Genomic DNA, 13,162 nt, shown 5'->3' with positions numbered 1-13,162 from the left:
GGGGAAATTTTAATGTTTTTAACTTGCTGTTATGTTGCTGCAATTAGTTAATTTATACAGGAATTCTGAGGGCTGGTCCAAAGCATCGTTGCCTGCATTTCCTAGTCAGGTTGTGAGGTGGAGGTGGCCTAACAAAGCCGCACTGATACACAGCTGTCCAGAATCAGGATTTCTGAATTCAGAAGCAGTTCTTCCCACCCACAAAAAGGGCACAAAGCCATGGGAGGTCTGATCCACACAGGACTGCGGCGGGGCTTCCTGGGAGCTATCGGCTGGAGATGAGAGAAGGCTGTCAGGACCAGTCAGGCACAGCTAGTGGCGATTTAGGGGAAGTCTGGAAACGACTGTAGCCTGCCTCCTGTGAACTCTGGAAACACAGCAAGAAGCGCGCAGGAGACTGCAAATTTAGAATGAGACCTGGGTCTGTCACTTCACAGTAGGTGATCCTGAGAACTTCTCAACCTCAATTATCCTCAGTTTTCCTTGTCTGTCAAAGTATGATCAATTGATACCTCATCAAGAGGTTGCTGGGAGCACAGGGTAGCCAGACATTTAACACAGTGAGGTGTGGCCGCTTACAAGACCGTGTTAAAAGGTCTTCCGAGACCTGAGAACTTGGATTTACCTTAGGTAGTTGTGGAGAACTTATCCTGTTTGTTGGTCTGTTTTGTTTGAAACAGTTACACAGTGAGTTTAATTCCAGCTCGAAGGTGTCCTAGGTAAGGACTGCAATGCACAGGGATGCTCAGCACCGAGCTGGGAAAGGTAAGTAATTTTTATAGGTAAGTTAATTTTTCCTGAACTAGAGTTCTTAAATGAAGATGTGAGAACTCCTAATTTTGGCATTTCTGTTTATCCAGAATTGGTTGAGAGACCTAGGCAATAAAAATGTTCTTTGTTGGAGTTACATTTCAGAAGATTAAATAACAATCTTTATTTGTTTGAGACCTACGTGAGGACACGTAGGTCTCAGAAAGGGAAACAGTGAAGGAAGAAAAACATAGTAAAGAAAGAACCAAAGGTGCAAATTTTCACTGAAACTCTATCCTACCAGGAAGATGGGTACGGATTTTGCTGTTGGACACATACCCTTTTGTGTTTACAGTTTTTTGAGCATCAGCTTCAAAGAAGCAAGGACTTTTGCAGGAACATAGAAATAGTCATCTGAAAAGGTAGTGGGCCAGCCGTGGCATCCCCACTTCTAGATTTCAGGAAAGTTGAGGTTCCCTCATTCAGAGGTTTATCAAATGCCTATCAGGCCCCATGCTGGGTGTGAGAGAAAGACCAGGCTCCAATGGAGAGGGCTGCTTGTGGTATGAGTCCTTAGAGAAAAACGCCGAAAGGTGGAGGTAACGTTCTGTAAAGAAACTGAGACTGGTGTTTATGTATGATGCGTGGCCAATGGCACAGGGGAAGCTTTTACAGGAGATGCAAATGGCCTTGAGGTTTGGGACCGAGCCGACTACACCCCAGTCTCTGCTGTGTGGTCAAATGAAATGGCTAAGGAGCCTCTTGTTTCTTTAAGAAAGCTCTCCTCCTGTTTGGAGAAGGACGAACTGAAATGCTCCACTCTGAGTAGAGTTCCAGAGGTTGAGATTGCCTCACAGGGTCAAGATTGCTGGCCCAAGACTACTTCGAAACAGTCCTTCAAAGAGTTGTGTGGAGTCTTGGATCAATTTTGCTGGAGGATAATTCGATCAGGTTTGGATACATTGGTGAAGAAGATGCAATGTGACCCAAGAAAGGAAGCTGGATAACAATCCACACCAAACACCCACCGAGCCTGAACGTGAACAGTGGTACTGAGACCAGTCAGGTGGGGATCATTTGATGAGGCCCCAACTTTACTTTGTGGTTAATTTGACCAAAGAAGGGAATTCTTTATGGCTTGGGAAATTAACTTATCTTTTATACCCCTATGAGATCTCCTTCCTGAGAACATTTTGCAAATTTTCCCAATAAAGCATTTCCTTTTGAACAACTCAAGAGCAGAACCCATTCAAACTCTGGAAAAAATGATGATATAGAGAAGGACTATGTTTTCTATCCAATATCCCATAGTAGGAGCTTAGTAATAGTTAGTGATGACACAGCTAAAGTATGAATGCAAAGCATTAAAAGCCCTTATTAGGAGCACTGTTTTCTACTTCAGGGACCTTGGGACAGTCACTTAAATTTGCTTTAATCCAATTCTTCCTCTGTTCAATTGAGATAATGGATACAGGATATTGTTTTATAACGTCTGCAGGCCAAATGTGGCCCACTGCCTGCTTTTGTCAATAAAATGTCGTTGGAACATAGCTGCTGTGCTCATTAATCTGTGTATTGTGGATGGCTGCTTTTGCCTTACAATGGCAGAGTTGAACAGCTGCCACCAAGGCCATGTGGTCTGGAAAACCTGAATGGCCATTCACAGATAGAGTGTGCGGACCACTTCTGTAAGAGACTACCCTTTGTCTTGCTGCCTAAACCACTGTGTCAGCTGCAGAGCTCCGCACCATAAGGTGCCACTCTTATTTAACTGTATGTAACCCTTGGCAGACCAAAGAGCAACATACTGTGCGGCAGTGTGGTTCTTGGATGGCCTGCGGGAATATGACAGTGACCCAGATAAAAATTCCAGAGTTGGCAGGAGTGGAACTGGCCATACTCACAGTGTCAAGGTTTCGTTGCACAGGCCCTGAAAAGCATTCGCAGGGATTGAAGTCATGTAAGGGTTGTCTGTAATTTCACTGCAAGACAGGAACAAAAACACTTGGTGGAAAAAAAAAAAAACACCTCTGGAGCTGGGCTCTTGCTGTACATATGCACCTAAATATATACCTGACATGATTCCATTTTATCTTATTTCTTTGTAGGTATTGTTGACTCTTAGCTGCTGGTGGCTCAGAGCTCCAGTGAGGCGGTGAGAGCTGACCTAGGTGGCCATGCACTCAGAGCCCCACCTGTGCAGTGAGCTAGTGAACTTTGTGTGGGGGCTGAAGTTCCTGAAAGTCCTCATGTGCAAAGGGAGGACTCACGTGACAAATACTTCATCCAGAGCAACTCGTTTCCTCAGTGTGTGGAATCCCCGAAAAGGGTTGGTAGAATGGGATCGATGGGTATCATTTCATGATTATTATTAAAGTGTCATTCACTTGAAAAACACTGCCAGGCAGATGTTCCTGGAGACCTTTTCTGTGTTCTAGTTGCTGGAAGATGGGTTATATTTTGAACAGAGCTCTTCTGTACCAAAGGAGCATGCGCTTTTTTTTTTTTTTTCTAGCAAAATCCCAAGAGTTTGGATCCTGTCATCTTATTGATATATTTTGCTGATTCCAAAGTACAAACTCAACCTGTAACTCTCTCTGCATATGTCCTCTCATGCCCGTACAACTAGTAAGACACTTGACTATGTCACGGGTTTTGGAAAAGAGCACTTGTCCCCAATCAGAAGTCCCAGGAAGTGGTTGGAGACCACTCATGACCGCTCCTGGGACCCTCCTCAGACCAAATCCCTTAGGTTTTCTATTCCTCAGCTTCCTCGTTTGTATAGTGTAACAACTATAACTTCCTTTTATGTCTTGTAAGGTGGTTAAAAGGAGCAAACATGATAACACATGGGAAGGTGTTTGAAAAGCTATGTGAAGAATAAAGTGTCCTCAATATCATCAAATTTCCTTCTATTCAGTCACTCCCATCAGCAAACACTCATGCCACAGGTTCTCCTATTTAGGAAAAAAAAAAGAGACCCTTTTCTCCTTATTCCATGTGCTCCAACTACTGAGACATTTTTCTGCTTCTTTTTAATAGTAAAACTTCCCAAAAGAGTTCACCATCTCTAATTCCCCCTTCCGAATCTCTCTTGAGCTCACTCCAAACAGACTTCTCCACCCAGAGAGTCCCACTTTTCAGAATCACAGTCCCCCATATTACTAAACCCAACGGGCATTTCTCAGTCCTTGCCTGACTTCATTCATCAGGGCGATTGTCACAGATGATCACTGCTTCCTCCTTGAAACAACTGCTTCACTTGGTTCCAACCATCATCTACGGCTGCACCCTAATTCTCGTTAGCAACAAGTCAATACTGCCGAATATTGCCTGTGTGCACACTTACAGTATGAAGAACACATCGGTGGAATAGATTTTGGTCAGGTCGGGGAATACTCTAAGTCCAGTGTTGAAAATGCCACTACAGTACATGAAAAAGAAGAAAAAAAGAGTAGAAACAAGGTAAGAAAATTAACACATAGGAAGTAGAATAATGTAACAGCTGAATGTGTTCTGACGTCAGACTAGGATCAAATCCTAACTCCTTCGTCAATTATCTGAGAGACCATGGCAAGCTCCAGCCCTTGGATGGGACGATGCTTCTCAAAGTACAGGAATTTACCCAGTCCACCAGCGTCAATACATCTATTCTATTTAGGAAAATCTGGGGATTGTTTGAGCCATGTGGGATTCCTAGAAATAGGAATTCAGGTTTCTTTGTGTGTGTGTGTGTGTGTGTGTGTGTGTGTGTGATTACCTTGTTTTAACTGGAGGGTATGATGCATGTGTCGGAGGAAGGGAGGGTGGAATAAGGGAAGGATGGAACAGGAAGACAATCTAATTACCAACTCCATGCCAGGCTCCCTTTTGCAAACTCTACCTTATATTGTGTTGGTTATTTTACCAAGAATGATACGCCTATGGCAGCCTCTTGAGAATACCACGGCAGCAGTACCATAAAAATATGTTCAGACAAAGAAGGAAATCAGTCAAAGACAATGTCTTCACTTTCCAAAGCTTGTATCATCAGGGCAAAATGTCAAGATAAAAATGTGCATAAAACAGCATGACTATAAAAGCTCAGGCTCCAGATGCCTCCCAGACTTAGTTGGTCTAACTCTGTTGTAGCTACTAGAACACGGGCAGTGGAGTTACGCTTTGTTTGAGAGCCTTGGCGTGCCATGCTAAGAGCTCGTCACTGCCAGTAAACCTTTATAGAATGTCTCCAGCAGAGAAAGCTCTGGTGTCCCTTCTAAGGCAAATTCTGACCTGATTCCTAGAGGGGAAGGCACATGATTTGAAGAGAAAGCAGGAGCCTGAGGTCTCAAAAAAGCAAATGGGAAGCTCCAAATAACCAAGGAGAGAAGTAACATTCCATAAGGAATATCTGAAGAACGGTAAATAAACCCATTCACTTGCAACAGCGCTTCATATGGAAGAGCAGGGGGCAAGAGCCTGAGAGTTAAGTGGGGACTGTATTGGAAAGGGCTGGAAATGCCATTTTAGGGACTTGGACCAAGATCTCTTTATTCTTCAAAACCCCAAATGAGTCCATCTCCTTTTTGATGTCTCCTGTAATTACCTGGACCCCCAGATAAAGGTATGTACCTCCCATTTGTCACTTCCCACTATTCTTCTAGGGGACGAACGTTTCAATTCCATAGATAAATCTTCCTTTAAAAAATGGTAACTTCTTTGAAGGCAAGGACAAGGTTTTATTATCCAACATGTTCCCCACCAAGCCTTGCACAGACTAGGGAACCTGATGTCTACTAATCAAAGAGTTACTAAAGGACTGAAGCTCAGAGTCCACACAGGAGCAATTGCCTTGTGCTGTTAAGTTTTTATTGGGCTTCCCTTGTGGCTCAGCAAATTTTTATTACTTCCTAGATACCCCGTCAGTATCCCATCCATGTCCTCTTCTGTTCCCCTGGCGTCTCCCACCCTTACCTCTTCAACACTGAACTGTTTTCCATTCCCCAAATAAGCCACGTGGTTGCACACTTGTGTGTCTTTATCGTGCTATTCCACCCACCCGTATTTCTCTTCTCCCCTTCCTGGGTAACCTCTACTCATCCTTGAAGAAGCTTATTTCATGGAATATATTTGGATATATACTTTTATTTAAAGTCCCTAGATGGCAATGAACTAATATGTGAATAGTGATTGTTTCTGGGTATTGGGATGAAGGTTAACTTTTTTTTTCCTGTGTAATCTTTTCACATCCTAATCTTTTACAGCCCATGTGAGCAGGAAAGGAGGCAAGAAAGGAGGGTGCCCAGAGGACCTGAGCGTATGCACACACATCTGCTGAACACGCTTTGTTGAGCAGACAGGCAGTGAAGTACAACAGAGGACGAAAACGTGTGGTCCCCGCTCCCACTGAGACTGCAGTTAGCTCACAAGGTGTCACCCAAGCAGAAAGTGCTGTCCCTCTCTGTTGGGTGCCCCTCCCAACCTCTCAGAGATTAAGTGTCGCCGTTTTTGGTTCGTTTTAGTGTAACAACCACTCTAATATTGCGATACCTGTTCCCTAACAAAATTGACCGGTGGGCTCTCAGAGGGTATATTCATTTAAAGACCATGCGTACATGAGGGCGTTTTCTCTCTCAGGTCTCCTGGGGCGGTCTCTGGTCCCAGCACGAGGTGCCGACTTTTGAACAGGTTTTACTTCATTTGGCTGCTCTGGGTCTTAGCTGCAGAGTGCGGGCTTCCTCGAGTTGGGGCGAGCAGGGTCTACCCTTGAGCTGCGGTGTGAGGACCTCTCATTGTGGGGGCTCCTCTTGTTGTGGAGCACGGGTTTAGTTGCCCTGAGATAGGTGGAATCTCCCCGGACCAGTGATTGAACCTACATTCCCCGCATTGGCTGGTGGATTCTCAACCACTGGACCACCAGGGAAGTCCCTTGAATAGGTTTTAAAAATGTGACTCACTTCACCTGACACCTTGCCTGAAGGGAAGAGGTGGGGAGTAAGTCACAGGATGTGGTGTGTCCCAGGCCACCCAACCACTCACCACTAAAATGACCCAGGTCCACATTATCCCGGGGATATTCCTACATTATAATTCTCTTTTTTTTAAAAAGGGCAGGATGGGATAGGCGTTAATACTTACAGGAACTTTAGAAGGGGGAGCTCTTTTAGGGCGCCAGAGTCTATGTAAGTTAAACTTCTGGTATTCCGAATCTCTCTGTAAAAGTTATAAGAAACATAGTCACTATAATATAGTCATTTCTGTTCTTATGAAAGATAAAACAGTCTTAATCAGGTTTAACAAAGGTTCATGAGAAGAATACATATTTCCTTGGTGCCCAGGGACTTTTTCTGCCAGGAACCAGTCCCACCAACAAAAAGCTACTTTTTGGTTCTCTCAGGGACATAACAGCTGTTCAGCCTTCTTCCATCATTAACTTAGCTTTGATCCATCTAAATTTTGGGGTGACCTTTCTCTTATCCATAGCCTCAGAGACTTTTTTTCCTTTTAGGTTTAGAAATCTCTCCAGTGGTCTGTTGAGGGCAGATATCTTTACTATTGATAATAACAAGTAACCTGGCCATGGGGAGTGGGGGATTGCATGGATTATATAATGCATAACAGCACAGGAATCGGTCGGTGAGGTTCCTCTGTCCATTGCTATTTCAGAGGCAGTACAGTTAACGAGTATTCTTAATTCACTTGGGTTTATCTTCATATTGTTGTTTAATCGGTAAGTTGTGTCCAGTTCTTTGCGACCCCATGGATTTGGCATGCCAGGCTCCTCCGTCCATGGGATTTTCCAGGCAAGAATACTGGAGTGGGTTACCATTTCCTTCTTCAGGAGAGCTTCCTGACTGAGGGATCAAACCCGCACCTCCAGCGCTGGCAGCGGAATTCTTTACCACTGAGCCACCAGGGAGGCCCTTCTCTTCCCACGTGTGCTTAGTCGCTCAGGTGTGTCTGACACTTTTGTGATCCCATGGACTGGAGCCTGCCAGGCTCCTCTGTCCATGGGATTTTCCAGGCAAGAACACTGGAGTGGGTTGCTGTTTCCTTCTCCAGGGGATCTTCACAACCCTGGGATCAAACCTGAGTCTCCCGTGTCTCCTGCATTTCAGGTGGATTCTTTACCCACTGAGCCATCGGAGAAGCTGTTTTCCTATACAGTTATTTAAAAACACTTCAGCACGTGTGATAATATCATATAGGTCTATAACTTACCTACTTAGGTTTATATACATGCTATCAAAATGCACAGCTAGCATCAGTGAAATCAGTGCCTGTTAGAAACAGGTTCTCACTGGTATTAATAGAAGTAAATATATTCAACATGTGTAAATTGGTTAAGAGTTTAAAGGCCCTCCCCAGGCTTACATGAAGAAGGTAAGAAAACTTAGTAAGGCCTACAGTCTGACCCCTTCTGAATGGCACCTGAGGCTTGATTCCTAAAAGGAACCTGAATCTAATGGTTGCTGGTAACAACTGGAAGACAGAATCTGGCCTCTGGGATTTTTAAAAAATAGTTTTGTTGAAGGAAAGTTTCCATAATTTTATGCATTGCAATTTGATACAATTAGATGATTTTTAGTAAACTTGTAGAATTGTGCATTCATCATCACAATTCAGTTTTAGAACATTTCTATCAATGATAAAAGTAATCATATGCATACTTGCAGTCAATTCTCACTCCCTGCCCTCTTCCTAGAAAGCACGGATCTCCTCTCTACTTCTAAAGTTGCCTTACCTGGACATTTCATATAAATAGAATCATAAATACATTGTCTTCTGTGTCTGATTTCTGTCATTTAGCATGGTGTCTGTGAGGCTCATCCGTGTTGTAGCATGTATCAGTAATTTGCACCTTCTTATTACCTTTTTATTTTATTACTGAATAATTGGATGGACCTAAGGAAAAAGCAAGAGAGTTCCAGAAAAACTCTATTTCTGCTTTATTGACTATGCCAAAGTCTTTGACTGTGTGGATCACAATAAACTGTGGAAAATTCTGAAAGAGATGGGAATACCAGACCACCTGACCTGCCTCTTGAAAAACCTATATGTAGGTCAGGAAGCAACAGTTAGAACAGGACATGGAACAACAGACTGGTTTCAAATAGGAAAAGGAGTACGTCAAGGCTGTATATTGTCACCCTGATTATTTAACTTATATGCAGAGTACGTCATGAGAAATGCTGGGCTGGAAGAAGCACAAGCTGGAATCAAGATTGCCAGGAGAAACATCAGTAACCTCAGATATGCAGATGACACCACCCTTATGGCAGAAAGTGAAGAGGAAATAAAAAGCCTCTTGATGAAAGTGAAAGTGGAGAGTGAAAAAGTTGGCTTAAAGCTCAACATTCAGAAAATGAAGATCATGGCATCTGGTCCCATCACTTCATGGGAAATAGATGGGGAAACAGTGGAAACAGTGTCAGAGTTTATTTTGGAGGGCTCCAAAATCACTGCAGATGGTGAGTGCAGCCATGAAATTAAAAGACGCTTACTCCTTGGAAGGAAAGTTATAACCAACCTAGATAGCATATTGAAAAGCAGAGACATTAGTTTGCCAACAAGGTCCATCTAGTCAAGGCTATGGTTTTTCCAGTGGTCATGTATGTATGTGAGAGTTGGACTGTGAAGAAAGCTGAGCACCGAAGAATTGATGCTTTTGAACTGTGGTGTTGGAGAAGACTCTTGAGAGTCCCTTGGACTACAAGAAGATCCAACCAGTCCATTTTAAAGGAGATCAGCCCTGGGTGTTCTTTGGAAGAACAAAGCTAAAGCTAAAACTTTAGCTAAAGCTGAAACTCCAGTACTTTGGCCACCTCATGTGAAGAGTTCACTCAGTGGAAAAGTCTCTGATGCTGGGAGGGATTGGGGGCGGGATGAAAAGGGGACGACAGAGGATGAGATGGGTGGATGGCATCACTGACTCGATGGACGTGAGTCTGAGTGAACTCCGGGAGTTGATGATGGACAGGGAGGCCTGGTGTGCTGTGATTCATGGGGTCGCAAAGAGTCGGACACGACTGAGTGACTGAACTGAACTGAAGGTCAAATCTTGGCCCTGCCGCTTCTAGCTATGTGACCTTGGGCAAGTTCCTTGACCTCTCTGAGCCATAATTTCCTAATTTGTAAAACAGGGACAGTATTAGTGCCTCTTTCGTAAGACTCTTGTGGAGAGTAAATAATGTCTCTATGAGGTTTCACGTGTGTACAGTAAAGGCTCTATAGGTGTTAGTTTTGTTACCGTTTTTCACCTGAGCAGAATGAAAGCTGGAGCAGGCATTGGAGACCTCAGGTTGGGGGCGCTGCGATATTTGTAAAAATTCAAACAAACAAGCAAAAAACCCCACAAGGTGTGACATTTGACGAAGTACAGCAAACATGCAACAGACTCGTGGAAAAGAGAGAGTGGCATTAACTCTCAGAACAGAAACCATCTCCCAGCTCAGTTTACTGTTTCTTGCCGGTGTGACCTTACCGGTCTCGTTTCTTCATTAGCATCATTTTGTCAAGGAAAATAACTTTATTGTTCATTGTGGGAACTTCTTGAAAGACCCATCACCACTTCAACAGTTTATGTCCCAAGACACCATCGCCTCATCATCTTCCCATTGTGTCAACTAATCCTAAATTATCATGTCATGACCTTTACCCAACCAAGACCCTGCAGGGAGAGACCCACTTTAAACCAGACTGTTTACATTTCGTTCTGACTTGAAACTAAGCGTCCTGTGTCCCTGATACTCCTTCTATGCTGGGTAAATGGACTGCGGGCTGTCCCTCTGCGTGGGCTCCTGGCCGCCCCCGCTGCACCTCTAAGACCATCAGCTGAGTCAAGGTGCTCTTCGTGGGGAGCAATAAACTCCTTGCCAGAGCTTTCCATTTGCGGGGAGGGGTTGAACTGCTGTCAGTCAAATGCAAACTAGTTAGAAGAGTTTGAAAACTCTCCGAGTATGGTTTGCCGTCTGGAAAACTGCTCCATGAGTGACTGTTGTTGAACAAGCGAACTTAAGTGAGTATCCCAAGAGAATGTCACAGCGAAAGGGTATAGCCCAGCTGAATCCACTTTAGAAGCAGCGAGAGAATTAAGGGAAAATAAACACCGCTGTTGGCCACAGCTGATTAAATGAGGCTGGCAACCAACATGGTGGCTGCAAGAGAAGAAAGAGGTGGGAGGGAGGGAGAGACACAAAAGAGGAAATGGGTTTTTCAGTAAGAGTGAAAAAAAAAAAGGAAAAATGGACAGGAGATATCAAAAGAAAACACCAGGCAAAAGAAGCCACTTTCTGAGGTAAGTTAACACTTCCTCACAAATGACTTTTTAAAAATTTCTGCTGAGGGAAATATAGACATTGTATGAAATCATTTATATGTGAAATCTAAAAATTGCCAAACTCGGATAGGGGCTGCGATGGGGCTGTGGGCAGGGGACTGGGGAGATACTGGCTAAAGTGTACAAGCTTCCAGCTGTAATTGTAGCAAACTCTGAGAATCCAGTGTACAACATGATGATTATAGCTAATAATACTGTGAGGGCAATGGCACCCCACTCCAGTACTCCTGCCTGGAAAATCCCATGGATGGAGGAGCCTGGAAGGCTGCAGTCCATGGGGTCGCTAAGAGTCAGACACGACTCAGCGACTTCACTTTCACTTTTCACTTTCATGCATTGGAGAAGGAAATGGCAACCCACTCCAGTGTTCTTACCTGGAGAATCCCAGGGACGGGGGAGCCTGGTGGGCTGCCGTCTGTGGGGTCACCCAGAGTCAGACACGACTGAAGTGACTTAGCAGCATATCATTGAAAGTTGCTACTAGAGATCTTAAATGTTCTCAAAAAAGAAATGGTCATTATGTAACGGGGTGGAGGTGTTCCTTCACGCTATGGTGGGAATCATTTTGCAGTATGTGAGTATATCAAATCAACGGGCTGTATACCTTAAACTTCCACAGTGTTGTATGGCAATTATACCTCAATAAAGCCAGAAAAAATAAAACCTCAGCTAAAGCAAGGAACGGGTGTGGACTGTCAGTAGTTTAGTTAAATGAAGACAGATGTCAGAAATGAATGCAGCTGGTATAACCTTTTCAAAAAAAAAAAAAAACAAGGGAGGTGTAGGGTAAGTACCAGAAGCGTGTGATGAAAGAAAAAGGGTGAAAAAGAAGTACAAATTTGAGTGAGTTCCAAGAATGCCTGTGAGGGTGAAGTTGAATCTGCAGTTATGGCCCAAGCATGCAGGAGGCTAGATGTGCTTCCAGGAAGCTGGGGAAAGCAAGAGGAGGGCAATCCACATGTAACTGCAGTGCAGTGGGTTGGGATGGAACGGCGCTGCGGGGCGAGTGTCAACAACAGCTGAAGAGGTCAGCGCCTCTGGACCGACAGCCTGGATCCCTGCGTGACGGCACGGAGGAGGGCGGCCTGCCACCTGCTCGCCCACCCAGTACGGTCCTGTGAGCAAGAAATACCCCTCAGTTACACAGGGGTTTACACAGTTGAAATTTTGTCTATTTCCTACAGTAATTAGTCTACCCAAACTCATACAATAAGCATGGAGAAAATTGTTAAAATACAAAGCACACAGTTAATAGTGGTCATCTCTGGGAGGTGTTTACAGGCTAGGACTTTGTGATTTTCACTTTTTATTTTATCTTGTTCAAATGAAGAAAAAATAAAAGGCATGCAAAAAAGTCCCACATTTTAAAAGAGCAAAACAAAGCAATATGTATTCCATATAAAAAATTTTAACACGCAGTGCCAAATAGTCTGCTTAAATCTTCAAGTATGCTCTTTTACAAAAAGGTAATTTAGCTGTGTCAGGGAAATGTTTGAGGATTTTGAAGCTTATTGATTGGAACAAGGGCCTACCATATAGCTCAGGGAACTCTGTTCAATGTTATGTGGCAGCCTGGGTGGGAGGGGCCTTTGGAGGAGAATGGATACATGTATACGTGTGGCTGAGTCCCTTGCTTTTCACCGGAAACTATCACAACGTTGTTTGTTAATCGGCTACACTCCAATACAAAATAAAAAGTTAAAAAGCCTAGTGTTGGCAGATTAAAAGGCAAAAAGACATCGGGTATACTTATTACTCAGAAAGTTTCTACCAGTGAGGGAATGGAAGAACTGACTTAAGTGAAGCAGGTAACATCATCCTTATTTTGCAGACAAAAATGATGGAGACGCTTAGAAAGATGAAGTGACTGATCTCCTGTCACACAGTTAGAGGCAACTCTGGACCTTAAGATAGAAATTCTAACTCCAAATACAGCTCTTTCTTTTTCCTTTTTTTTTTTTTTTTTAATGATGTTTAAAGGAAATCACCAACCAGACCTTAAAAGAAATAGAAATGCTCATTACAGATTAATTTTCTTTCATTTGATTTAAAATAAAATGGACATTTAGATGAAAAGTCTAACATTATGCTCAG

The 13,162-nt window shown here is 43.6% G+C and overlaps 1 protein-coding gene across 2 annotated transcripts in view; it reads right to left on the bottom strand.

The window, feature by feature from the left end:
* The window catches only part of TSHR (thyroid stimulating hormone receptor), a 159,810-nt gene that overhangs the window by 50,023 nt on the left and 96,625 nt on the right, over positions 1-13,162 (bottom strand). For both annotated transcript variants that reach the window (XM_019969347.2, XM_070797953.1), the window contains exons 4-6: positions 6,868-6,942; positions 4,100-4,174; positions 2,655-2,732 (exon numbers count right to left, since the gene is read on the bottom strand). In XM_019969347.2, the coding sequence (XP_019824906.2) occupies positions 2,655-2,732; positions 4,100-4,174; positions 6,868-6,942 (228 nt within the window). The remainder of the gene's footprint in view (positions 1-2,654; positions 2,733-4,099; positions 4,175-6,867; positions 6,943-13,162) is intronic.

Source organism: Bos indicus, chromosome 10 (genome assembly GCF_029378745.1).
Source record: "Bos indicus isolate NIAB-ARS_2022 breed Sahiwal x Tharparkar chromosome 10, NIAB-ARS_B.indTharparkar_mat_pri_1.0, whole genome shotgun sequence".
In the NCBI taxonomy this organism is placed as follows: Eukaryota; Metazoa; Chordata; class Mammalia; order Artiodactyla; family Bovidae; genus Bos; species Bos indicus.
The sequence above is the reverse complement of the archived record's forward strand: the minus strand, read 5'-3'. Positions and strand labels throughout refer to the sequence as shown.